Source organism: Podarcis pityusensis (assembly GCF_964106645.2).
Source record: "Podarcis pityusensis genome assembly, chromosome: 16".
Lineage (NCBI taxonomy): Eukaryota > Metazoa > Chordata > Lepidosauria > Squamata > Lacertidae > Podarcis > Podarcis pityusensis.
In genome coordinates this window covers 26614641-26642244 of record NC_138041.1, presented here as the reverse complement: position 1 = coordinate 26642244, position 27604 = coordinate 26614641, and the positions used below count along the sequence as shown (strand labels likewise).

Sequence of the window (27604 nt, the reverse complement as noted above, 5' to 3'; positions counted from 1 at the left end):
AATACACATAATGAAACAATGAAGACTGGAGGGGATGGGGGACGGACGAAAGCTACATTTGGACTTACCGTTTGGTTATCTTCATACAGCTTCAAGTCATATCCACTCAGTTCCACACAGAAAATTATTGCTGTAACCCCCTCAAAACAGTGGATCCATTTTTTGCGCTCAGACCTCTGCCCGCCAACGTCCACCATTTTAAAAGTCAGCTCTTTGAAAGTAAACTTGTTTTCCACAATCCCTGTGGTCATGTCCCGAGAGCGCAGAATGTCTTCGACCGTCGGGATGTAATCTAATGCAGCAATCCTTTCTAGGTCATTCAAGTAGTAGGCAGCATTATCCTCTAGATGGTACTCGTTGGAGCGACAGAAACACTCCTGTACCCCGGGGTCAGCCCAGAGCCTCTTCATCACCCCGAGCAGCTCAGGCGTGATCTCCCCTTTGCTTTCCGCGGGGCCCGTCAGAGCAAAGAGCTGCACCGCATCGTAGGCGCGATCGGGATTGTGGAACTCGATTTTCAGAGTCGCCAGGGCGCGGATGATGCGAGTGAGGGAGTCGATGGCGTTATAGATAATCAAAGGCTTGTACTCCTTGCAGGCCTCCAAGTTGAAGCCGCCGCTGTGGATGATTTTCATCTGCTTGACAATGGTGCTTTTGCCAGAGTTGCTGGTGCCAAGAAGTAAGAGCTTGATCTCGCGCCGCTGCCGCTGACTCTCAGAGCGCAGGTGGCGGTCAATTCTCCGGGACCGCCGCGCTGCCTCTTTCTCCTCAGAGCTTTGCCTACATCCCATGGTACAGCAGAGACTAGCAGAAGGGGATAGCTGTAGACACACTCTCTCTCTCTCTCTCTCTGCTTCCCAGAAATAACTGCAGCGATTCTTTTTATCTGGTGTATCTTCTAGGAGCAGGGTGACAGTACTGTCCAATTTGTGATGCCCTCCAATAGACCAGGACCAAGTACTTCAGTCCCAGGAAGGTTGCAAAGTCATAACAGACAACCACAAACAAACAGTAGCTTCAGCAGAGCTCATTAGCACTCCCATTTTCTGAGGAAGCATTTGCACGTTCCTCTTATGGAAGGGAAGCTTTCCTTGCCCACAGAGTGGTCAAAATCTGCCCAGTGTCCCCTTTTGCTCTCCTGCATAGCTCTCCTGCACAAAGGCAAGGAGGAGGTGCCCTGGCTTCTGCCGCACTTCTAAGTTTCACTCGTAGTTTCCAGTTGCTGTAGCAATGCCATCAGGTGCAGTGAAAACTCCTGTCCAGTCTTGTGCTGCATTTATCCAGCTTCCCTTTCAGACGTGATTCTTTACGCTGGTCAAGTTTGGGTACGTGAAGCCACAGTCTCCCCCTGTTAAGACAGTGGGACAGAGGGGGAAACGTTAAATGAACTTCTTTAACTGGGGAACTTGAACATCTTATCCTCCCCCAAGCAAGCAACCCAAATAGAAAGCAGGAAATCTTGGAATGGAGCAAAAACACAGCTAGCTGAAGGCTGAGGAGCCCTGGAGATTGTGTGCTTGGCACAAAAGCAAACCTAATCCCTTTGTTATTCCAGCCTGATGTTTTTATTACCCAAACCCACATGAGCTGTTTACAAGCTCTTCTCATGAAGAAGACAACCCTCCTCTTCCTGCACAGCCCTGTCTTGACTAGTTTTTCCCAAAATGAAGGAAAGAAGAGGAAAAGGGAGACAGATCCACCATTTCCTTCCCTGTTGCCTCAGAGTCCAACACCCATTGAATGCACATGTGCAGGTACACACCCACACCCACACACCATTGCTTTCCTTTCTCTCTTTTTGACATTGAACTTTTTCTTTTGCAATTCATGGAGTGAATTTTTAAATCAAGATCTTAAAGCAAAGCTTTCCAAATGGGTTTATCTGAAGTAATGGGCTTTCCTTCATTGGAGAGTTTTAAACAGAGTTTGAATGGCTATCTGCCAGGGATTCTTTAACTGTGATTCCTGTATTGCAGGGGATTGGACCAGATGAACCTTGGGGTGCCTTCCAACTCTACAATTCTATGAGTGCAGAAACTCTGTTGCCTTTAGAGCAGCCTTCCCAAACCTCATGCCCTAGTGGACTGCAACTCACATCAGCCCAGGAGAGAAGGAGGCTGTTTTAGAGGGTCTTTGTGGGCTCATCAAATACCCAAATAGATCCTCACTCCTCAACTCAAACGAGAGGGAAGCCTTAGCATGTATGTTGGCCTTTGTTGACATTTGCCCCTTGTTCTTCCTGCCTCACCCACCCTTGTTTCCCTTAAGCTTTCTTCCTCTACTCTTGATTAGGGATGGGAGAGAAATTGATCCAGTCCACATTTAAAGGTAAACCCACTTAACTGGAACTTTCCAAAACAATGTAAGGACTGCAACACAGGCAGCCTTCAAAATTCACACTTCTGTGAATTTTGTAGTGCAGTTCTCCAGCTAAGTAATGTGTGCACAAAAATGCATCTGCTGGGTTAAAGTGTGCCCAAAAATGCAAATGTATGTGAAAATAGCATACAGTCATGCATTATATTTGGGAAACTGCTTTGCAAACATGTGTCTATTGGGCAAAATGCCATACAAAAATGTGTCTCTTAAAAGAAGTTCACACTAAAACGCTGATAAATTTCAGTGAGAACCTTTGTAAAATGATGTGGAAGTGTAGAGAACTGAATTTAAAGTTGAGAAAAATGAGAAACTTAAATTGACAGATTTGCCCTTCAGCAATTCAGTAATCAGCCACTCCAATGATCTCATAATTAGCATGTGCATACCTGTTTTGTATCTGAAGTGCTCTGCTATTTCCTCATGTCTTCCCATATATTATGACATTTCCTGCTGATTTCTCCCAACACACTTCAGCCTACAGTAAGTTAAGCTGTCCCTCCCTGTCAGAACCCCAGCAGGAACCAGTAGAACACATCCAGTCTGACTCAACTTTCTAAAATGAGCAGAAAAGCCAGGATTCCTTTACAGCCTTCTCTAACCTGGTGTCCTCCACGTATTTTGGACTGCAACTCCCAGAACAGACATAATTTTATTGTATGGTGCTTAGAAACTTTGCTGATTAAATGGCATACATAAATAAAAATATATGATCTGATTTGAACATTTTAATCAATATCCTGGACGCCTTAGCCTTTACTACTTTGTTGCTTCTGTCATATTAAGACTTCTTGGCATTATTATTTTCTGTCTTTATAAAGGGGAGGGTGGAATCTCCAGCCCATGGGTCAATCTTCATCTGCCAGTGGTCCAATTTGACCTGCGAGGCCATTTCCACTGTAACCACAGCCACCTGTCAGTCAACTGACATCACTGGGTGACATCAGCTGATGGGCAGGGTTCAATCCTGCTGGGTACCACCTCACCAGCACGCTCCCTGTAGGGAATGCTCTGGCAAAGCTGTGGAGAGCAGGATTCAAGCCTTCACTTATCAGCTGGTGAGCGGAGAGTTCAATCCTGCTAGGTGCCGATTTGCCAGCACATTCCCAACACAGAACCTTCCCTCCACACCACAGGTTAATTTTGACAGGACTGCCCATTCATCAGTCTCATGACATCAGGTGATTGGCAGGTGAACAGCCTGCGAAGTGGGGGGAGACAATGTTCTGGTCCACCAGGTCAAAAAAGCTTAATTTTTTTTCTTATGTAGCCCAAAGCAGTTAACCATACAATACCGTATTTTTCGCTCTATAAGATGCACCAGACCACAAGACGCACCTAGTTTTTGGAGGAGGAAAACAAGAAAAAAAATATTCTGAATCTCAGAAGCCAGAACAGCAAGAGGGACCGCTACGCAGTGAAAGCAGCAATCCCTCTTGCTGTTCTGGCTTCTGGGATAGCTGCGCAGCCTGCATTCGCTCCATAAGACGCACACACATTTCCCCTTACTTTTTAGGAGGGAAAAAGTGAGTCTTATAGAGCAAAAAATACAGTACTTTAAAATTTGCAATTTAAGAACCGAAAAGCAACTGTCAATGTCATTTTCATTCTAAAACTTGCAGCAAGCAACTGCAAAAATAAATATTAAAAGCTTCAGAGGGGGGATAGGTTTTAGGTTCCTCAAATACTTAGCCCAGTTACAGTTAAAAATGAACCGAAGATCAGCTCTTCGGACAATGAGACCAAAGGCTCATCCATTCCAGCATTTGTTTTCACCATACGCCAAAAAAACTGGCCCTCCAGCATCAGAAACAGGAAGCTGAACTGAGTCTTTTCCTTCCTCTTGCAGAAGGACTCTTCTTACATTCTTCCTGAACTCTAATTTGGTTAGGCGTCTGCAGGCATCATTCCTGGAGGAAGGCATGCTATGAAACAGAGTTGGCAGACTCCAGGTGTGTCAGATTGACACGTGTGTGTGTGTTCGCTTTACTAAAACCCCAAGATCTACCAACCAGTGCCAGGTACATGAGAGAGATGTTTAAAATTAAAGAACAGGGGGCCTTCTGAGCACATTCTGAACCAGGGATTTTGTTTCCTGTAGCAGAGCCAGAATGAGCGCACACTGCTTTCACACACAAGTCTACTCCTGGTCAGCTTTCTTCATTTCAGCAGCTTAATTCAGGTGGGAAAAGCAGCTATGCTGTTGCTATCATTAAAGAGCCAGACAGCCTATACAATTGACTGCAAATCGCACAGAGGTCTACTGGGAGAACCCACCCCTCCTTATGCCCAACCCTTCTATAAGCCACAATGACTGTGCTCTGCCTCTACAGTCAGAGGCAGCAATGCTTCCGAATACTGGAAACCACAGGAGGGGAGAGCGTACTTGTGCTCGAATCCTGCTTGCTGGTTTCCCACAGACAACTAGTTGGCTGCTGTGAGAACAGGATGCTGGACTGGATGGGCCATTGGCCTAAGCCAGCAGGCCCTTCTGATAACACAGGGATAACTACTGACAACCTCAACAACCTCAGATATGCAGATGACACAACCTTGATGGCAGAAAGTGAGGAGGAATTAAATAACCTTTTATTGAGAGTGAAAGAGGAGAGCGCAAAATATGGTCTGAAGCTCAACATCAAAAAAACAAAGATCATGGCCACTGGTCCCATCACCTCCTGGCAAACAGAAGGTGAAGAAATGGAGGCAGAGAGAGATTTTACTTTCTTGGGCTCCATGATCACTGCAGATGGTGACAGCAGCCACAAAATTAAAAGACGCCTGCTTCTTGGGAGAAAAGCAATGACAAACCTAGACAGCATCTTAAAAAGTAGAGACATCACCTTGCCAACAAAGGTCCATATAGTAAAAGCTATGGTTTTCCCAGTAGTTATGTATGGAAGTGAGAGCTGGACCATAAAGAAGGCTGATCGCTGAAGAATTGATGCTTTTGAATTATGGTGCTGGAGGAGACTCTTGAGTCCCATGGACTGCAAGAAGATCAAACCGATCCATTCTGAAGGAAATCAGCCCTGAGTGCTCACTGGAAGGACAGATCCTGAAGCTGAGGCTCCAATACTTTGGCCACCTCATGAGAAGAGAAGACTCCCTGGAAAAGACCCTGATGTTGGGAAAGATGAAGGGCACAAGGAGAAGGGGACGACAGAGGACAAGATGGTTGGATAGTGTTCTCGAAGCTACCAGCATGAGTTTGACCAAACTGCGGGAGGCAGTGGAAGACAGAAGTGCCTGGCGTTCTCTGGTCCATGGGGTCAAGAAGAGTCGGACACGACTAAACGACTAAACAACAACAAATACTGACACCTCTATGGAGGTACTTGGAGCAGTCCCGTCCCCCCAACCAATCTCAATTACAAAATGATCTTCCAATTTAACGTTGCACTTTCTGCATGGGCAACGGTTGCTGCCAGCTGATTAGCATATTGGTCCAAGTGCCACAGCCACCCTCCAGCATTTCCTTCCACAAACACGGTGCTTCCCTTTCCTCACAGACGCCTGCTCCTCCAGTCCTTGAGACACTCCTCCTCTTCCTCTTCTGCAGAGGAGGCAGTGAGGTCCAGGCAGCCACAGAGCCCAGATAACTGGATTAGATCAGAGCACTGCCTTTAATCTGTAGAAGCTGATCTGTCAACAGCACCAATTAGGAGCTTAATCCTTTCAATCCCATAGATAAATTGTACAGAATCTGCTCTAGAGCTGTTATACACACCGCAGACTGGTAGCAGTTCATTGGCATTGAGTGGGTTGGTATACATGACCCTTTTGAAGACATCCGTTCCTGCAGGCGGTTTAAAACTTGGCAGATTAATTTTATCTGCCATCTGTTTGACTCCTGCTTATTTTGTTGATGCCGTGCCCTTTAACCCTGTTTTGATATTGATACTGGTTTTTAATTTTTGTTCTGTTAGCTGCCTTGGACATCTTCTGATGGAAAGGTGGGGCATAAATTGACTACAACGAAGTGCCTTTTACTTTAGGAATTTATATCATATGTTCCACGTAAGTCCGAACATGGCTATAACAAATAGCTTGATGATAAAATATTAGCTACTTTATTCATTTGCATTAGCATGCCACACCACAACACAAAGTTAAAATAAATAAAATAAGACAGAAGTTAAATAAAGTTCTGTAGGAAACTTACATTAAATCAGTAAAAAACCAAAATAAGCAAAATAATATATGGAAGACATAAAATCAAAAGCAACATAGATACAGCTAAAGCTGGGGTGGGGGGGTGTCACTATAGCCTGAAAGTCAAAACACAGATTTTAAAACTACGTAAATTATCAAAAAGGCCTGGGTGAAGAGAAAGGTCTTCAACTGGTGCCAGGTAAACCTTTCTTAGAAGACTGTTTCTTAACCTGACCCTGTATACCTAAAGGAGTATACCTGTATACCTAAAGTATACCTAAATACCCACATTGTTCAGCCCAGACACTAAGGTCCAGCTCTGAGGGCCTTTGGCGGTTCCCTCACTGCGAGAAGTGGAGCTACAGGCAACCAGGCAGAGGGCTTTCTCAATAGTGGCGCCCGCCCTGTGGAACTCCCTCCCATCAGTTGTCAAGGAGATGAGTAATGATATAACCTTTAAAAGACATCTGAAGGTAGCCCTGTATAGAGAAGCCTTTTAATGTGTAATGTTTTATTATGTTTCTATATATGTAGGAAGCTGCCCAAAGTGGCTGGGGCAACCCAGTCAGATAGGTGGGGTACGAATCATAAAAATAATAAAAATTATTATTATTATTATTATTATTATTATTAACCAGCATGCCCCTCCTGAAAAGGCCACCATCTCCCTGGTGGATGCAAGCAAGGACAGCAAAACATTTTAAGGCAGGCATGAGTTATGACTAGAAACCCACAGTGAAATTGAAGTTTTCAAGAACACAAACGAAAAGGGAGAAAGGGCAAAGAAACACAACAAAACCAGCTCCCATTCACAGGCTTATTCATCCGTTCACTCCCTTCAGACTTTTCTCCCAGACTCTCAGAATGCCTTACATGGGGTATGTTCTCTCTCTCTCTCTCTCTCTCTCTCTCTCTCTGGAAGTTCTGACAAGGCTCACAGCTGTCTGTCCACCTGTGGGGAGGGAACTGCATGAAGTGCCCTCAAGGCCACACATGGGAGCCAGGCTTGCATTGTAGAGCACAAACAATTCAAAATGGGACTCCTACGAAGGTGAAAAGGAACTTGAGGAAGCAAACAACTGTAAAGCATGTACCGCTTTAAAAATCTCCAAATATGGATTATAACTGGAATATAAGTTATCTTCGCAAAGCAAATTGGCACCAGCGCACCACTTCACTTGGCACCTCAAATCTCAGTGGCACCCTGTGCAGTGCCAAAATCAGGTGCCCCCCCACCTTCCATTGGGTGTCATAGTTGCAGCACCCCAGAAGCTCCCCACCCAGTGCGACCGCACCAGTCACACACCCCTAGGTCCTCCTTTGGTCATCATGACTAAACTTAAGGATAAGCACAGAAGAGTCTGCACAGAGATGAAACCCAAATTCTACATCAAGTGAATCCATTTGAGATTCTGTACTCAAAAGAAATTATGCAAATCAGGAGCAAAGTATGATGATACCTGCCACCCCCTGGAGCCTTTTGAAGACACTGCCTGCAAGTTTTCAAACGCACCTACACAGCCATGAAGGACAGAAGCATCCTAAACGGTCCTCTCTTAAATAAACCTCTGCATGCTGCAGCTCTTTAACAAGAATAAGGCACTCCAATTGCTCTTATTGGGATGGTTTTCAAGGAGTACAGAACATTGCTTTGCTGATAAAACTGATATTATTCACACATTATCTCAAAAGCCAGGCGCACTTCTAGAAAAATAGCTCTGCACGTTATGGCCAGAGCAAGGTTCAGTCTAATCAGGGAAGCCATTTTCAGAGGCATCCTCTGTGCTCCAGCCAAAAGCCTGCTCACTTTGCAGCCTATCTACTCTGCAAATGCATTAATTCTTAGTGCTTCTGTAGTACATTATTGTGAATTTCCTGGGCAGCAAGTAATGTGATAACTAGAAATGCAGCCAAAAATAGGAGAAAAAGTGGGTTCCATTCTGCTCTTGAATAACAAGTCCCGGGAGAATCTGCATACCCTCTTGAGCTGTCATTTATTTAAGGTGTGGGCTTCAAAATTATATTCTCCAAAGAAGCTTCCTCACCATTTGGGTGGGAGAAATGGGAGTACACATGCTTTTTTTCCTTCCAGAGATGGGAAAGTGGTATAGGGGAAACAATAGGCAGCAGGGGGGGAAACAACAGAGGGAGAAATCTTGCCACTCTTACTCATTTTTGTTTCGCTTGGTGTCCTAGTTCCTCTCTCAGCCTGAGTGATAGAACACCTGCAGTTGTGGGAGATGGGAGAAGGAAGTGCATCCAGGAAACTGGTAGATTAGATGGAAAGGGATAGAAAAAGGCAGAATGGCTGGATGACAAATGGGGTTTTGGGAGTGGCGAACAGCCACCCCAGAGCAATGCTATGCCTGAGGTGACAGAAGCAGCCTCAACTTAATTGCATTTTATTGTTTTATGTAAGCTGCCTTGGAGATTGAAAGGAGGGGCAGAAGCTAAGTAAATAAGCAGTTAAGCAGTCAAGGCTAAGCATGGGCTTTGATTTGGCTACGCAGGTTCAGTGCATCTCTTTCTATATACAGTGGTACCTCAGGTTAAGTACTTAATTCGTTCCGGAGGTCTGTTCTTAACCTGAAACTGTTCTTAACCTGAAGCACCACTTTAGCTAATGGGGCCTCCCGCTGCCGCCATGCAATTTCTGTTCTCATCCTGAAGCAAAGTTCTTAACCCAAGGTAATATTTCTGGGTTAGCGGAGTCTGTAACCTGAAGCGTATGTAACCTGAAGCATATGTAACCCGAGGTACCACTGGATACACTTGCTTTTTCAAGATGTTCCATCTTACACACTGCAAAGATAGGATGGGGTATGTACAAGCCACACACTCACACGCCACTGGAAACCTTGTGGATAGGACTTTCATGGTACATCTGTTATTAGTCATCTGCCCACTCCTTATGATGTATTTGGAACTCCTAAACAACCTTGGAAGCTGGGTTAAAGAACATTCTTCTATGGCATCTCAGGGTTCCCTAAATGCAGTTCCTGGACTATCTCGGATCATTTTCGGATCACGGGACATATTCTATTCTGGCCCCATTCCTAGAAGTTATTTCTTGAAGCATGTCCACTGGATATTCTGAGCTCATTTGTATTTGACTCCCATTGTAAGTTGGTCCCCAATGTGCACCTCTTGATGTGAATCAAGAGCACAAGAGGCAGCGTCCTTGCCACAAGCCTTCCAGGGGAAACATCCATACAATAGAGAGCCAATGTGGTGTAGTGGTTAAGAGCGGTAGTCTCGTAATCTGGGGAACCGGGTTCGCGTCTCCGCTCCTCCACATGCAGCTGCTGGGTGATCTTGGGCCAGTCACACTTCTTTGAAGTCTCTCAGCCCCACTCACCTCACAGAGTGTTTGTTGTGGGGGAGGAAGGGAAAGGAGAATGTTAGCCGCTTTGAGACTCCTGAAGGGGAGTGAAAGGCGGGATATCAAATCCAAACTCTTCTTCTTCTTCAACATTGTCTTCACAATTATCAGATTTTCTGCCTGGCTGCTGGTTTTTAAGCACTCTCTCTCTCTCTCTCTCTCTCTCTCTCTCTCTCTCTCTGTTTTCACTCAATTCCTTGGCTGTCGCACCAGCCCACCACATGTTCTAGTTCCCCCACCTTTAAAGGTGCCAGATTGTTCTATTCGAAGCCTCTCAAATCCACCTCGCCCACTGCCATCCCTTGCTTTTCCAAATGGTACTTCCGTACACTAAAAACGGGAGTATGAATACAACAGACGGCCACTGTAAATAAGCTTGAGGGCCATATGAGATGGTTGAATGTATATGCTTCAGCAGAGGGTTCCCAGGCGACAACAGTGAATTAGTTACTTAAAGGTTTAGGGGCCAACCATGAATGGTGGTGAAATAAACTAGGATTTTATTAATCATGCATTATTAAACATGGAGGGAAAGGAGTGCAGGCTGATTAAGGATCCTGTACAGCAGTCTTCTTCATCAATCTGGTGCCTTCCAGATATTTTGACTACAACTCCCATCATCCCCAGCTGGTACATGCTGATGAGTATTTAGTCCGGAACATGTGGAACAGCAGCAGGTTGATGAAGGCTGCTATACATCATTGCCTCAGCAGAAGCACCAAGAAAGCAAGAGGTGCTTCAAACACCTTTGTAGATGGAGAGGCAAGGCCTAGTTGTCAGCTGTGGTTATAAGGAACATTCGGGGTAGTGTAGCAAAGCAGCAAGCCCTGTGTCCCCACTGATTACCTGCAAATCTGATAGGCATCGCCTCTACTCCCTCATCCAAGCCATTTATAAAAATGTTGCAGAGTACGGGGCTAGAACAGAGCTCTGGGGCACTCCACTTGAGATCTCCCTTGCAGGTTGATGCTGAGCCATGAACAAACACATATTGTGTACAGTTGTTCAGGCAGCTGTGGTTCCACCCAATGGCAGTATCATCCTGCCCACATTTTACCATATTGTTAACAAGGATATCACAGGAGGCTTCTGTCAACTGCTTTGCTGAAATCATAATATATCCATGGGATTTCCACAATCCACTTGGTTATCAAATAGTAGTTACCATATTTTTTGCTCTATAAGACTCACTTTTCCCCTCCTAAAAAGTAAGGGGAAATGTGTCTGCGTCTTATGGAGCGAATGCAGGCTTCGCAGCTATCCCAGAAGCCAGAACAGCAAGAGGGATTGCTGCTTTCACTGCGCAGCGATCCCTCTTGCTGTTCTGGCTTCTCAGATTCAGAATATTTTTTTTCCTGTTTTCCTCCTCCAAAAACTAGGTGCGTCTTGTGGTCTGGTGCATCTTATAGAGCGAAAAATACGGTATATAAAAAAGAAGAAAGTGAGATTGGTTTGGTATGATTTATTCTTGATGACCCCTGCTGACTCCTAGTAATCACTGTACATGCTAATTTTAATAGCGTGTACTAGAATTTTGCCAGGCATCATTGTGAAACTGGCATGGTCTGTAGTTTTCGAGACCCGCTCTTTACCCCACCTTTTGAAGACAGGGACGACATTTGCCCATCTCCACTCTTCTGGCTCCTCATGCATTCTCTGTGGATTCTTAACTATTTAAAAGTTTCAAACTGTGATCAGCATCTCTGCTCCTTCAATACCACAACATGTAATTCATGGGTAGGCAAACTAAGGCCCGGGGGCCGCATCCGGCCCAATTGCCTTCTAAATCCAGCCCACAGACAGTCCAGGAATCAGCATGTTTTTACATGAGTAGAATGTGTACAGTACTTTTATTTAAAATGCATCTCTGGGTTATTTGTGGGGCATAGGAATTCGTTCTCTCCCCCCCTTTCCCCCAAAATATAGTCCGGCCCCCCACAAGGTCTGAGGGACAGTGGACCGGCCCCCCTGCTAAAAAGTTTGCTGACCCCTGATTGTAATTCATAAGAGTCTCGAGAATTGAACTTGTTTGATAACATAAGGGCATTGAAGAGCCTGCTGGATCAGGCCAATGGGTCATCTAACCCAGCATCCTGTTTTCACTGTGGCCAACCAGATGCCTGTGGGGAACCCGCAAGCAGGATTTGAGCACAATCTAATTTAGCTAGGTGTTTTCTATCTCCTTACCTATTCTGGGCTGCAAGTCCTTAAGTTCTACTTTTCCCAGGTACTTAACAGTTCTGCCTTCTCTCTGCCTTTTGGTTTATAAATCTCCTGCAAGATGGTTTTCTCTGGATGCTCCTTTGCTCAGGTTTGTGTAGCCCTCTTGAGCTTTTCCACTTAACTGGGAACCAAGCCCCCTCACATTACCAGTTAGGCAGAGCCATAGTTCAGTGTAAGACTTATTTTACAAAGAGGCATCTACCCACAGACAGACACATAAATAGGGCAGTGCATAAATGAGCTGGAAATTTAAACAACAAAGGACCAACCATTAAAACAAACAGAACTGAGTCAAACTCCCTTCTTTCCACTCTCTTTTAATGGAGAATCAGGGTAGACCCATTGCCATTTGACAGATTAAAGGGAGAGAGAAGGAAGCAGGGTTGTTTTATTTCCCTCTCCTCTCCCAGCTTTTAGCAAAGCATAAAGTATGTTTAAAAAAATCAACAGAATTTTGTGTAACAAGCAAACATCAGTGAATAAAGACCTCTGCAATGGATGAAATCCTTTAAGCGATCTAACTTGGGCTGTAGTGGTATGAAAAGAATCGCAGAACTAGAACAGGACATCCACTACTAAAGTATCCTGAGCATCCAGCGTCGGCTTAAAAATCTCCAACAATGGCAAGTCCATCACATTCTAAGGCAGCCTCTGTTCCACTGCTGACCAGCCCTGCCATTAGAAAGTTCTTCACTCACTGGTGCTTTGGGTAGCCAGCTTGTGAATAATTCCTATCCCTTGCCTACCGTCTTACAAAGCAAGCGCCCTACATGGGATGATGGATAGCCAGCCTTGTTCTCATGCTTAAAAATAGTCTTAACACCCAGACTGTGATAAAATGCCACCTGCCTCTCAAAGTAGGACGAAGAGGTGGAGCAAACCATCAAGTCTGATAAACTTCTCCTTTGCAATGATAGCAACACAAGGTCAGATCTCCCTACTTCACTCATTCCCCAAATGCTATTCTCACCCAAGTTTTATATTTTCCAGAACTTACTGTAGCCAGCACAGTACAAATGGAACCCATCACAAGACTGACTTAAAATGCAGCAAACCACTTCTGCATCAAATCACATTTGCACATCGTTGTTCACATCAGGACAGCTAGACATATTTCCAAGTCGCCCACTATCTGTCCACTCCAGTGGGTGGAGAGGGAGCATTGGGTGTCTTCATATGGCTTAAGTTTTCAGTTGCTGGTTTGGGAGGAAACACATCAAAATGCACTAGTCGTACCTTGGTTCTTGAACAGAATGCATTCTGGGAGCCCGTTCAACTCCCGGAACCATTCAAAAACCAAGGTGTGGCTTCCAATTGGCTGCAGGAGCTCTGGACACTCGGCTTCCGAAAATCGTTCGAAAACTGGAACACTCACTTCCAGGTTTCGATTGTTCGGGAGCCGATTTGTTCGGGAGTCAAGGCGTTTGAGACCCAAGGCACGGTTGTATTTCTCAAGAAACTCCAGGATAGATGTGGCTTGTGGCTAACATTGTTTTATTTTAATTTACTTTTTTATTAAAAGATTTTCATGAATAACAAAGGTACATATTATGTTTCAACTCACAGAGTCCTTCCTATATGGCAGTTACATTTGGTGTGAGACATTGTTGTCATAGACATTGTGAGGTGGGGGGGAGAGAGAAGGGGGGAGAATAATATTCCGTTCTTTTGCATAGCGTATGTGCAGAGTTTTTGTGTCAGCGCCATGTGGACAGATCATTTATTTATTCATTCATTGTTGCAAAGCGAGAGATTGGAGAGCCCAGAGCATGGTTGGCTGCATTCGGTTGCTTGCAGTGAGTTTTGTCTCTGTGTGTGATGAGGGGGTGTTATTGGGTCAAATTAGCCATATTGATTCATATGCTGTCAGGGGAGGGGTTAGGTCATATCTTGAACTAAATATGTAATAAAGGGAAGTTGTGACTAACATTATGTACAAACAGCACCAGATACCAGCAGTGGACATGCACTGGATGTAAAGTAAACTGGAGTGTGCTCCTTCGGGAGGAAGGGTGGGATATAAATTTAAGAAATAAATAAATACAGTCATACACTAGAGGCAGGAGCAGTGGTGACCTGGAGGGCTACTTTTGCCGAGTGAGGCTGCAGGCTTCTGCAAGACCTTGCATACTTTGACACAAGCCTAGTGAATCTGGAGAAGCTTGAAATGATGGATGCTGTAATTGCTATATCAAATCGCAAACTGGAGCCAAGCTTAAACTATCCCAAACTAGTTTTGTTTTTGTTTTGTGTTGAGCCAAATGATACCCAACAAATTAAGGTACTGTACTTCTTCAGATTTGCTCAGCATTCTTCCACATGGCTCTGTGTCAGCCACAATTCTTCCAGCCTGCTACATGATCCATGGAGGGGAATAAGGATCAACACGGTTGCCATGTTGTTTGGGGCAATCCAATACGTGGGAAGGACATTTTTAAACCAAGGGCTCTGATGATCACCAGTTTTAAACTGCAATATCATTTCTCATTTCATTTCTAATTTTCACACTGCATCTGCCTTGCCTTGTCTGTTCATACATCTTTCCCCCTTGTTTTCATACAAGTGGGTGTGTTCTGCACCATTTCTCCCCATCTCTCAATTTATTCATCTGTAACAAGGTACATTTTATCCCGTTTTCTCTCTCTCAGAAGATTTGCTCTGGAGTGAATCATTTCCATACTGCATGGCCACACAGCACTCTGCAGAGATTTGGTCAACATGAACGAGACTCTGCAAGCAGCCATTCTTGCTGCTGTTTTCAACGGTCAGAGGTTCCTCTGGGTTCTCTACCTCTTACCGTATTCTGTGTCCCAAATAACAGGAAGAAAAGTCTACCAGTGCAAGTGAACCACTGGAATGTACCACCCCCTTTCTTCTCTCTCTCCCCCTCCCCAATTATTCCTACAAATATGGCCTGCAGGTATGAACTGCCACCATTACAATGTGCTGGACCGCTTTTGTACCTCATGTAACCCTGAGATGATGGGTCACCCAACAATTCTGCCTGATAACTGTGAATCCCCATTTAGACCATGCTCAAATATTAATGTATGCAAAAATGTCTCTCTCGGGTGCAGCTGCAAGTGTTCAACGTATTTCCTCCCCCACCTTCTTAAAGCTCTCCCTAGCAGCTTTCAGAATTCACGGCTTCTGCATAAAGTTGTGAGCTAGTTAATAAGTCTGTGAAAAGCAAATAGAGTCTCAAACTGAAACTAGGCAGGTCAGCTGCATGAGTCGATAACTGTAAGAAAACCCAGGCTGTGCTGAATGTCATACCTCCAGCAGCCCTGACTCCTCCGCTCTGACACCATTTTGGGCCCTTCTTCCCATGGCATCACCAGCATGGGAGGCCAATGGAGGGCATTGCTTTCTGGCACCTGCTAGAATGGTAATGAGAGGCACCTGCACCACCCTCCCAGAAACTGGGGGTGGGGGAGAGGGAAGGAAGTGTGAAAGGGTGGAACCGACCATGAACCCCCTCCCATGTGCCCCCCCCAGGCTTGCAGCACAGTGTAGCATCTGCAGTGCTGAGAAGGGGCCCCAGCACCTCAGAAGAAGCTCAACGTGGTTTGCACTTTAATGAGAAACTACCTAATTCACACCTATTAAACCAATATGCGACCTGAAACAAATGAATTATGTTAGGGAAGCAGCTCACAGAAATGTGTGTATTAGCCAAAATTGCATACAAAACGTGTTTGCTTGGGGCTAGAATTACACAAAATGCTGGACTTTCATGAGGATTTTTAGTTTTAAAAAAATGCAAATTGCTGTAGAAATATGGAGATCTGAATTTAAGACTGGTGAAGTAAGAAAAAAGAAGTGCTGGAATTGACAAATCTTACAGCTGCACCCCATTCCTATACTTCTGACAGCAGTATAACCTTGAGTACATGGGCTTAAACAGTATTTTTATTTTTTTTGCAAGTGTCTTTTAATTGGTCTAAATTTGGGGGTGGGGGCAGGGAAAAGAGAAGATGGCCTAATTCTGTGGGGGGGGACACCTACTGTAACAGGGAGAGATTATCTTTGTGCCACATTTTTTGAAGGTTTCACGTGACACCTGGAGTGATGCTAGTATCCCAGACTGCGTCTGCAATCCTGACCACACTCACTCAAGAGTAATTCCCACTGGATTTAGTGGGGCACCTCCAAGTAACTGCATGCAGGATTAGGCTGCAAGGCACCCAGAGGAGATGATCATTTTAAGAGAACCAACCTTTGCACATAGCTGTTGTGAGTTCCATAGTTCTTGGAATATGTCCAAGTGAGTACCTGGCTAGTTCCGCAGTGCTTTGAAAGAAAGAGGTGAGGTGAGGGCAGGCTCTGTTAATTAGTTACGTATACTGAGGCCTTGCCTCCATTTCTCCCTTCCCAGAAAGAAAGCCTGCTCTGATTTCAACTAACTTCCTTCTCAAGAAGTTGGAATAAAACCGAACCATCTCATTAGGATTAGATGTACCTCATGGGAAGGAAGAGCAGCAAACCAGGGGTACATGTTCATCACCCCTCTTATGCTCAGCTCGGCTATAAATGGTATCAGAGCAATGATTACCCTCTTTGGACTGGCTCAGATGGAGAGCGGCAGCCACCCGAAGTGGCAGATTTGGGCCACCCTTAAATTACCGGCTTTTTAAAAACAGAAGTGTAAAGGAGGGCACCGTTTGGATTTTCCGCCTCAGTTGCCAAGATGTCACTGGCAGGCTTGCTCTTATTCCCCATATTAGGCTTTATGAATCAGGGTGAGGTAATCACTGCTGCATGCAATTCACATCAGCCAATTACTGCTTCTCCCGAAGCCTACAAATCTAATTTAGCTAGAATTATGTAAGAAAAACAAAACAAAACAAAAAAGATGATGCTTAGGGCAGCTCCTAAAAAAGACAGCCCCATCTTACACCCCATTCCCAAACATTCTTAGCAACTTATTTGCTGGCGTAGCATCACTGTAATGCCATCAGCAGCTTCATTTGCAAACTTGGACTTGCTCCCACGTCAGCAAGATTGCAAAGGCAGGCACCTCTTCAGGCTGCTGCTGAAGGCGAGGGGAACGCAACAGGCTCCTCCTCATGTGTGGCTTTCTATAGCTGTGTGAGGAACAATAAGTGGCCTGATCAAGTTAATCTCTGCTGGAAACATCAGTCACCCAGTTAAGCTGACCTGATGCCCCTCTGTGCCCTTCCATTCCACTGCAACAGACTTCAGCTGATACAAAAATCAGTTCAGTTATGCTTGGCCATATAACAGAGCACACTGGTACTTGGAAATTGAAGTGATGAGTAGGGAGGGGTGGATTAGTCAATTTTGCTTCCTCTCAGTTTCTCATTTTTTCAGATCTTAACTTCAGTTCTCCATTATTCCAAATCAGTTTGTGGGGGGAAATGGTTTCAATGAAAAATTACGAAAATTCACCTGTATTTTAATGTGAGTTTCTCCTGATACACATTTTTAATGCTATCTTGTTAGTATAAACATTTTTACAAAGCAGTTTCCCCAATATAATACAGTTGTGTTATTTTCACCAGTACATTCATTTTTGCGCACAGTTCGCTCCAGTGTATGCATTTTTGTTAACACACTGTTTAGCTGGAGAACTGCATTGCAAAATTCGGTTCATGTGCGGTTTCAGAAAGTGCAAATTAGGTAGGTTCGCCTTGAAATTGAATTTCTCCCCCTATCACAAGGTGCCTTCTCTGGATCCTCTACAAGAATTGACCCCTTGCCAGATTACAGGTGGAAAGTCTTTGGGAAGAGGTTACAAGTGACTCAAAAGGTGTTTTTTTTCCATTTAGTAGTGACATTTTTACCGGGCTAGTCTCAGGAGCAATGGCTAAAGTCCAAGAAGTTTATTTAGCATCCCTCCACCCGTGGTAGCAGACCCCACCACCTCTTATACTGCTTTTGAAAATCTTCTCAGCTGAGTCTTTTCTATTTGGAAAAAATGGAAGCTTTGACACAATCCTCTCCTACAACACCATGTTCAACTTTCTGCACACCACAGAACTAGTTGGGAGCTCCAAGATTCTAGAGACTCTTTTGCACTGCAGGGCAGAAGGAGATAGGCACAAGAACAGCCAGTTTGCAGAATAAAGTCTCTCTTCCCACCATCACCAGTGGCAGAATCACTGCCTTCTTGCCACCCCTCACTTGCTGTTTTATGGAACCAATGAGATAACCTCCAACTTCTGGAATGAACAACCATTTGCTAGACTGACAGGTCAGGCCCAGAACAACTTGAGCCACAAAGGCTTCACACAGGAGAGGCTTATTCACAGGAGGACCAGAACACCGCTGGATGCCAGGCTGCACATAGAGAGCCTGGTGAAGTGGGGGCATCCAAACACATCCTTGTTCATACTAAGATGCATGTGTTGTGCTCACAAAACTCCACCTTTCTGAACTCCTTCACCATAAGGGATTTCTTCTCAGTGGTTCCTAAGCAATGCCATGTCAGCACAGGCCATCACAGGCTTTATCTGATCATAGCCTTTCAGAGTTGTACCTCGGCAAGTTCTTAGGCTATTTGACCTTCTAGTTACTATGGAGAAGTCCAGCCCAGCTGACTAAAACCCAAGTGAAGGTGCGAGAGATTAGCAAAGCACAAGCTCCCTCATGGAAAGGTGGCTGAATCTTCAGCATGGTTCAAGTCAAGAATGGGTTGGTAACCTTTGGCCTGGAATAGTAAACAATACTTTGAATCCAACATGTTTGCTGTTATTCATTATGCCTCTACAATCAAAAGTGAATTGTTACTGGAAGAAAATGCTGAATCTTTGTATGCTGGAAAATATTCTAGGTCTGTTATCCACCCTGCAGAAAAGGATGATCATGTGCACACTAGCCTCTGTTAATACTATAAGGCAGCACAAATTCAGTGACTCTGGGTATGGATCCCTCAAGAGACATCAGGTGCATGCTTTGGGCTGGAAAATTAATCAATATGAATTCCTTTCGAGATTCTACAAGAGAGAAAGGTCACTTGGGCAGAAGCAACTCATTCTACTTCAGCTTTTAAAACCGATTTTAGGGGATCAGGGGAGAAACAAGCTAAGACTGCAAACACTGCCACTGGCCATTGTCATGAGAGAGAATACATTTAATTAAGACCCTTTAGGGCATTTGATGACACATATTCGGTTATCTCTCACAAAGAATTTAAGGAGGGGGGAGAGTTCAGGAAACTAGAGCAATTTCTCAATTATAAGGTAACTGCAATATGAAATTGAGAAAATTGTATGACTGATGGATCCAACACGTCAATCAAAAAGGACATCAGCAAAGAACCATGCATCAGGCAATTCCTGTTGTACGTTGCTTAACCACTATATATATATCCGGTGTACAAAACAGTAATCTTACTCCTATATTACTCCTGAAAAGCTAAACAAAATCCTTTACTGAACTGTCACTTTTAGTTTCTGGAAATGACATACCAACAGTGCAGATTTCTAACTTTCTTGTTGGACTTGCCCTTTTCTTCAAGTCTCTTCAACCCAAGTGGTGGGAATAATGGGGAAAGTGTTAACATTTGAAGTATCAAGTCATTTTGAACTCTCTTGATTTCAAGGGGCAACTAAATTGTTCATACAAAAGCTTTTGGTTGCTGTGAAAAGTGCATGGGCTCATCTTTGGAAAGCTGCATTCATGCCAATTAAAGATCTGGACATGTTGACTGATTACGGAAATGTTTCTGTGGAACTGGATGAAACCATTCCCCTTTTATTGAAATATTCATTATAATATATGGTTGAAAAGTTATAGGGGAAGATTTAATCTGAGAAATTTAAAGCAAACTCACTGTGTGCAGGACTGAAGCCTCTTAGCCTGTTTCACCACCACTTTACAACCTTAAACCTTCCATTTTACTAGAATATAAAGGTTTAACCACTTAAAATCGAATGCTACAGTCTGAGCCAATGCGCTTTTAGTCAGAGTTAAATTCAACTGGGCCTACTCCCAGGCAAGCGTACATATGATTGCAGACTTAGGCTGCAGTCCTATGCCCGCTTACCTGTGAGTAAGCCCAATAGACCTCCATGGGGCTTACTTCTGAGTAGTTATGTATGGGCTTGTAATGTTTGCCTCTTTGCTCAACGAATCTGACATCAGAAGAGTGCCAAGGACTTGAACGGAGGTTATTTTATTTAGCTTTATAGAAACTGACTTTCAACTACCTGGATCTCTCAATGATTACCTGAGGCATGGAATGTGAACTGCACATGCAGCAGGAGGAAATCAGCCCTTATTTTTCTGGAGTCCCTTGCCCTGTGGTGGATGGCAGAGGACACCCAGTTGCACTTGAAGCCGCATGATTTTGTGACCGCCGATACTGTGAAATGAGGCCACGTATTCTACAAGAACGAAAATATTAAAGAAATCTATCTTATGGCTTGGAAATCAGCACCAGTGATATCAGTGGATTTTGTCAGTGAGCCAGTGACGTCTCTAAAAGCCTCCTGTGAAGTTGTTCAGCACTGCCAGCCTGTCTATATCAAGATTGGTGACAAAAACCTTCCACTGCCTGGATCAAGCTTTGTTTCCTGGAAGACGCTAATTCTGCCTTCCCGGGAGCTCCTTGGAGCAAAGAAGCTTCTTCAGTGTGGGAAAGCAAGCCAGTCAAAAACGGCTAATAAGATTATGGCAAAATGAGGAGACACTGCATTGTTGCCCTGCTGATTAACACACTTGAATGTGTAAGTGGTACATTATTAACCTCCCGATGCCAGCTCAGTCACTTTTTAAACCATGTATCTAACTGGTATATAAATAGACTGTGTCCACGGAAGAAGAAATTCCAACTGACACCAATATTTCCCACACCTGGTACACTTCCTGAAATGAGGAGGGCAAAGTCCCATCCTGTACTTGTGTCTAGAACTTTATTTATTTATTCTACCTGGCCAGCCAATCAAAGCTAACATAATGCATGCATAACTGAGGCACTGTTAGTAGGTGGTTCCCTAGACCAGATAGCTAGGAGGTTGCCTGCTCTTGATGGGGTTACACTCCCTCTGCAGGAGCGAGTACGCAGCTTGGGGGTCGTTTCTGGTCCATTGCTGTCACTTGAGGCTCAGGTGGCCTCTGTGGCAAAGGCCTTCCATCAGCTTTGGCTGGTGGCCCAGCTGCATCCCTATCTGGACATGGATAGCTAACTTCTGTTGTCTAGGCTCTGTTAACCTCTAAGTTAGATTACTGCAGTGTGTTACCCTTTTGGGAGGAGTATTGTTTTTGTTTGTCACTGCGCTATGTATTTTTGTGTTTTTACATTGTAAACCACTTTGTGATCCTTTGATGAAGGGCAATATAGAAATGTATTAAATAAATAAATAAATGTAAACATAACTAAAAAAAGTGCCACCAGACCCAACTATTTCAGACCTGAAGCGCCTCTGGACCAATTATTTTTCGATTTTTGGAAAGGAGGGTACCATGGCTACATCAAAAGACATGCCCTACTCCTGGAAGGCCCAAAGACAGAGCAGTTTACTCCACCATTAGCGGGCAGCCTTAAATCGCTTGACTATGTCAACTGCCCGAAGATGAAAATCACAGAACACAAAAAAACAGGTGTTTTTTTCTTCATGTCCTGTGCAATGATTTGCTTGTTTTTTGGAGGGCTTCTCTCAAATGATCTGATGTGCAAGCAGATAGACTTACTGAGGCAGTAAGTCAGGAGGAGAGGAGAATCCTACACTTGAGACCATTTTGCCAAGAAGGGCCCTCTCATCCTTTCTTGTCTACTCAGCCCAGGTGGTGGCCCTTCCCTGAGAACCACACCCCCCTCCCATGCCACCTCTCTGGGCCTCTGCTCTCAGAGTGTCCTCCATCCAAGGGCAGGGCTCCTTCCTTTTTCGGTGGACCATTTCCCAACCCAATCAGGCGACAGCCATGCCAGTGGCATACAGTCTCCTGCCACAGTAACTCTGAATCCCATCCAGCTGCAAGCACCAACTAGAGAGGGGATGGAGACAGACCCCAGCCCCAGCCAGCACACCTTAGGCGAGAAGAGAGAATCATGCATCCCTAAGCCCAGTTAAGCACCACCTGCCCAAAACGGCAAAAGGTGTGTCAGCTTCGGTGATGTGAAATCCACAACCCTCACGTCGCTGGGCCCCGCTGGCCTGATCCGCTTCCATGCTTTGCAGCAAAATCGATCCAGACAGTCCCCCGGAGGGTGTGGCGACCCGCCTTTGGTGCCCGGCCCAAGAGGAGGTTGCAGGCATGTCTCTCTCCCTGTCACCCAAGCAAACGATCCTCGTGGAGAGGGCGTGGGGGGTGCTCAATGGCACAGCATGAAATCGGGGGGTCAAGCGCTGTCTGGCGCACGCAGGGCGGGAGGACGCGCGCAAACTGAGCAGCAGCAGCAGGGACCAGCCCGGTCGCCAGGGAGGCTTCCCCGCTCAGGTGCCACCGCAGGCGCCTTCCTCCCGCAAAAGGCCTCCCGCCCGCAAATCGCCTGCCCGAGAGGAGCTGTCCATCCCGCTTGCGCGAAGGCCGAGCCTGCCCGGGAAAGCGGGCAGCCGACGTCTTGCCTTCCTGCCCAAGGCGCCCCCTTCCCCGCCCTGCCGGGCTGCGGAGGCCGAGCCTCGCGGGAGGCGTTGGCGTCGCTTTGGCCACGCGGAAGCCAAGAGCCCGGCGGTAGCCTAGCCCACCCCGGCCCCGGCCCCGGCGCAAAGGGCATCTCTGGCGGGGATCCCCGTCCCAAGCAGCCCTCGCCGCGGCTTCGCCCTGACCTAGTTCCCCGGCGGGAGCGCGGCCAAGCAGCACCTACCTCTTCACAGGCGCCAGAGGCGGGGCAGGCAGCCGCCTCCTTCTCCGCGGCTGCTGCTGCTGCCGCCGCCGCCGCCGGGCTTCGTCAGCGCCAGGGCTCCCATCCTCCCCGCGGGACGGGCACCGGCGCGGGATGCGTGCCTCGCCTTCGTCTGGCTGCTGCTGCTGCTACCACCACCGGTGCCGCAGGAGGAGCTGGAGCAGGCGCGGGGCGGGCCGGGCGCTGGGGCTGCTCGGTGGCTCCCCGCAGCCGCGCGCCACAGCACACCACGCTCGGGAGCCTCGGGCGCAGGAGGGGCTGGCGCGCCGCAGAGGCTCCGCGCGCCCCGATTGGCCGGCCGACGCCCGGATTGGCGCGCGCCCTCGCCAATGGCGGAGCGCGCCGGCGCCGTGCGCGCAGGAGACTCGCGCGCCCAGGCAGCGGGGCTGCCACGTGGGGGCCCGGCGAGGCTGGACGGGGCCGGCTCGCTCAAAGGCCCCCGAGCGCGGCACGCTTCTCCCAGCCGCCAAGCCCCCCCCCCCCAGCGGCTCCCCGGGCCTCCACCTTGGCCCTGGGCTGGCAGCCAGGGGGCACCTCGCCCGGGTCATAGGCGCCAAGCAACCCCGCCGCGACAGGGTGGAAAGGCTCGGTGGGCCTCCCTGGCTTCCCCGGGGAGGGATCGGGGGCACAGTTTCCTGGGATCCTGGCTTCCCTGGGGCAGCTGACCGCAGAGTCCCCATCGTGGAAGCCTGACCTCAAGGACAAGATGGGCAGAGCAGCAGCTGCCCCTCAGGGCAAAGGGCCCCTTTGTAGATTGTCCTTAATCCCTGTGCCTAACCCAGTTTCATAGCCAGGTGGCTTACTGGCGAGGTGTGACTTCTTGGGGATCCTCTTTAACCTACAACCAGTAAGCCCATTCTGGCACAATGCCCTCAATGCCCTGTGCAATGGTTGCCCTATTTCCCCCTAACAACAGTCCTGTAAGGTAGGTTGGACTGAGAATAGTACTGGCCAAGGGGCATAAGATGCAACAAGAGAGATTTCCCAATTTTGGGGGTTGTTTCAGGGGAATTTGTTTTCGGTCTGCTGGATCCATATCTTCCTGGTTCTTGGGGTACACTTCTTGTTATTGTTTATTAATTTTGCCCTTCATCCAAAATTCATAACATATAAAAACAAAATGAGAACACAAAATCCATAATAAAAAACGAACAAGAAGCTTTTGCTTTGACTCTAAAACTGAAGGTGGAAGTCAAGGTGGGATGCTCTGCCACTGAGCCATGGAGTCTGTCTAAAAATGATGTCTTAAAAACTCATCTAGTGCTGCCGATTACCAGCATAAACTTGCTCTTGCAACCCTACCCTTCAACCACTTTGATGAAATTTTAATGACAAGCTAATGTTAGGCTTATTAACGCTTATCCCAAAGGATTTAGAAGCCTCAGTTGAAAACGAGCAGCCAACTGAAACCTAGTTGAGGCAACAGTGCAAAATCAGGTTCATAGAGCGTTAAATGATGCATGTCTTGGTGTATAAACCAGCAGCTTATGCCTCTGGGTTGCTGAGAAAATGGAAATTTAAAAATCCAAGATGGCTGCCACAATCACTGTGCCTTAATTATAAATGAAACATAGGCACCATATTGTAATTGGAACAACAATGAAATGTTTAGGAGTACGGAAATAATGTCTGATATTACTTTGGAATAACTCTTTACAGCTGCCAGTTGTTTATGTATTGACATGTTAAGTATTTCAATGGAAGATGGGCCAAGCAAACTTCTCGTAAAGGTAAAAGTAAAGGGGACCCCTGACCATTAGGTCCAGTCGTGGCCGACTCTGGGGTTGCAGCACTCATCTCGCTTTATTGGCCAAGGGAGCCGGCGTACAGCTTCCAGGTCATGTGGCCAGCATGAGGCCAATTCTGGTGGGTGCACTGCGGTTGCTTCAGAGCACCCAGTCCGGGAAGGATTATGCCCAACATGCAAAAATGCCAGAAAAACAGCAGACGTGCCTGTAGCATTCCTGCAAATCGTACCACAGCCCATCCATCAGGGACTGCAATGGCAACAATGCCCACATGGGAAGGCAGCCAAGAAACTCACTAAAATTGGGAAATCAGCTCCCAAGGCCATGACACCCAAATGACTCCATTCCATCAGTAGTCAGCTAGTAAGGAAAAGTTTCCGCCTGCTGGGCAATCACAAGTGTGACTGGGCTGGAGGGGCTTCTCTGCAGTTGGACCATGTTTAAGGAATGCTCTACTCTCTGAGGGGCAATTGATTATATTTTCTTTTTGGTGCCCCTGTTTACGCACACATTCTCTGAACTGGGTGAAATGGGCGTTAAAATTGCAATTCCGCTTCAGTGTTGGTGGAAAACAATGCATTTTGGGAGCACAACCCCCTAAGTTCACAGAAACACTGGTGGGATCTGATGGCAGGACATTCACAGCAGACAAAAAGAAGCACGATTTAAGCTATGGAATTTTGCTCCCACAAGACATGGTGATGTCCATAAGACTGAACAGCTTTAAAAGGGAGTTAAAAATTTCATTGAGGATAAAGGCCATGGCTGTAAGCTGCCTCCTGGTTCAGAGGCAGCACGTCCCCAAACACCAGGCTCTGGATATCAGCAGAAGAAGGAGGGCTGTGGCACCCCGTCCCCACTGGGGGATCGGGGTGGGAAATGGGATGGTGGACTAGATCAGTCCCCTTTCAGTCTGATCCAGCAGCAGTCAGGCTCTTCTTAGGTTAGTTTGGTGTGCAGTGGTGTGCATCTTCTGTATGTGACAGCTGCATATTTCTGGACTAGATGATCCTCAGGGTCCCTTCCAACTCTACAATTCAATGATTCTATGTGTTTGTTATATGAATATACATTTGCATCAATTGTTTCCCCCTTTAAAAATTATAACAAAGATGCGATAACTTGGAGCGTTTGAAATAAAATGGGCTGAGAAGGTGGATATGAAATACTCAAGAGAAAGCTAAATTTTGGGGTGGCTGTGATGCTGCCCAGCCAAGTCCACATTATAGGTATACTATTGTTTAAGATCAGGGCATCACTGTCTTCTTATTCCTCCAAAGCTGAGGTTTAGAGATGTTTCGTCCTCAATCTGGTTGTTGTTCATTTGTCACAATGCCTCCTCTTCCAAGTGTGGCATATGTATCTCTGACTAATCTCAAGTGGTTATTAGCCTGGCAACCTCTCTGTGTTCTTTTAGCAATTTGCCATTCATCATTTTATCATCTTTACTATTTTTGTTCTAAACCGAACAGCCTCACAAGCCTCATTTTTTTGTTGCCCTTTCTCATCTAGGTGCTGTTTGTCATGACAATTTAAGGATGCAGAGGCAGGGCTGAACTTACCCATACCCTCAAATGTATTGCAAGGGCAAACCCTGGCCCAACAGGGATTTGTGCCAGGGTCTCCCTGGCACCTTGTACATGGACCCTGTGCCCACTTCCTTTCCAGTGTGGTGTAGTGGTTAAGAGCGGTAGTCTTGTAATCTGGTGAACCAGGTTCACATCTCCACTCCTCCACATGCAGCTGCTGGGTGACCTTGGGCTAGTCACACTTCTCTGAAGTCTCTCAGCCTCACTCACCTCCCAGACTGTTTGTTGTGGGGGAGGAAGGGAAAGGAGATTGTTAGCCGCTTTGAGACACCTTAGGGTAGTAATAAAGTGGGATATCAAATCCAAACCCCTCTTCTTCCTCCTGCCTGATTCCCTTCTCTGGCCTCTTCCTCCATCCTTCTCAGCCCAGCAGGAACATTTGCCAGCGCCATACATTGTTTCTTGCTCTCCTCCTGCCAGCATCAGGGCTTCTGCCCTTTTCACTTTGCCCTCTGGAGTTCCGGAGCAGCAAAAAGACGGTGACATCCCTCCCCACCTGCCAGTGCACCAGAAGTGCCTCTCCTTACAAAGGGAGGTCCCGAGGGTCACCTGACAGAAAGGTCCGTGGCTAAAAGGGACTGCCGGAAACACGGGACCTGGCACAATGATTCCTACCCGGGTTGTGGTCAATATGTGGAATGGAGGGGGCATTTGCTGAGAAGTAAAGCGCTAAGACAGTTTCCATGGCAACGCCTTTTCCTTTGTAGAGCAGCAGATAGGAACCCTGCACTCCTTGTCAGTGTGTTTGTTTATCAACATGCTGTTCATCCACTCATGTGAAAGCTGATTTTTTTTGGCTACAAGAATAACAGTGGAGGGACCGGGAGGCATGCAATGCGGGTGGAAGATGCAGGCGCAAAGGTTTTCCTTCATTGCGTTTTCACAGGGGAGACTAGCATGCGCCTGCCTGCGTGTCCATCCAGGCACCTTTGTGCAGCTGAGGTCTTTGGAGCCCATCGGCCACATTCCGATGCTGGGGAGCATTTGAAACTCAAGCACAACCCACCTTCTGTACTTGGTGTCGGCCGCATTTCCACTGCTGCAGGGGTAGAAAAGAGAATTGGAGTGTCCTAGCTGTGCCCTCACCCTGGAGTGGCCACCCCACCACATTCCTAGTCCTTGGATTCCCAGCCGTCATTTTCTTTTAATGTTGAAGCCATCCCTGCTTCCAGGAGGAGAGAGTTCCCAAGTTGAGGTTCCGCCCCAAGAAAAGGGCCTTATCCAAATGGTGCCCCAGTAAAGGCCATTCCTCCTGAGCCACAAATGGCAGAATACAATCCAGGAACAGGCAACTCAATTGTGCCAAAGCACAGTTCTCAAG

General features: G+C 46.4%; 2 protein-coding genes across 5 annotated transcripts in view; one reads left to right on the top strand and one right to left on the bottom strand.

Annotated features, from left to right (window-relative positions):
• The window catches only part of GNAZ (G protein subunit alpha z), a 40488-nt gene extending 17346 nt beyond the window's left edge, over nucleotides 1-23142 (bottom strand). The window contains exons 1-2 of the mRNA XM_080986438.1: nucleotides 22908-23142; nucleotides 69-1348 (exon numbers count right to left, since the gene is read on the bottom strand). Coding sequence (XP_080842564.1) covers nucleotides 69-791 — 723 coding nt within the window. The 5' untranslated portion in view covers nucleotides 792-1348; nucleotides 22908-23142. The remainder of the gene's footprint in view (nucleotides 1-68; nucleotides 1349-22907) is intronic.
• RSPH14 (radial spoke head 14 homolog) overlaps nucleotides 1-27604 on the top strand; it is a 60016-nt gene that overhangs the window by 25757 nt on the left and 6655 nt on the right. The gene's annotated exons all lie outside the window — the stretch shown is intronic.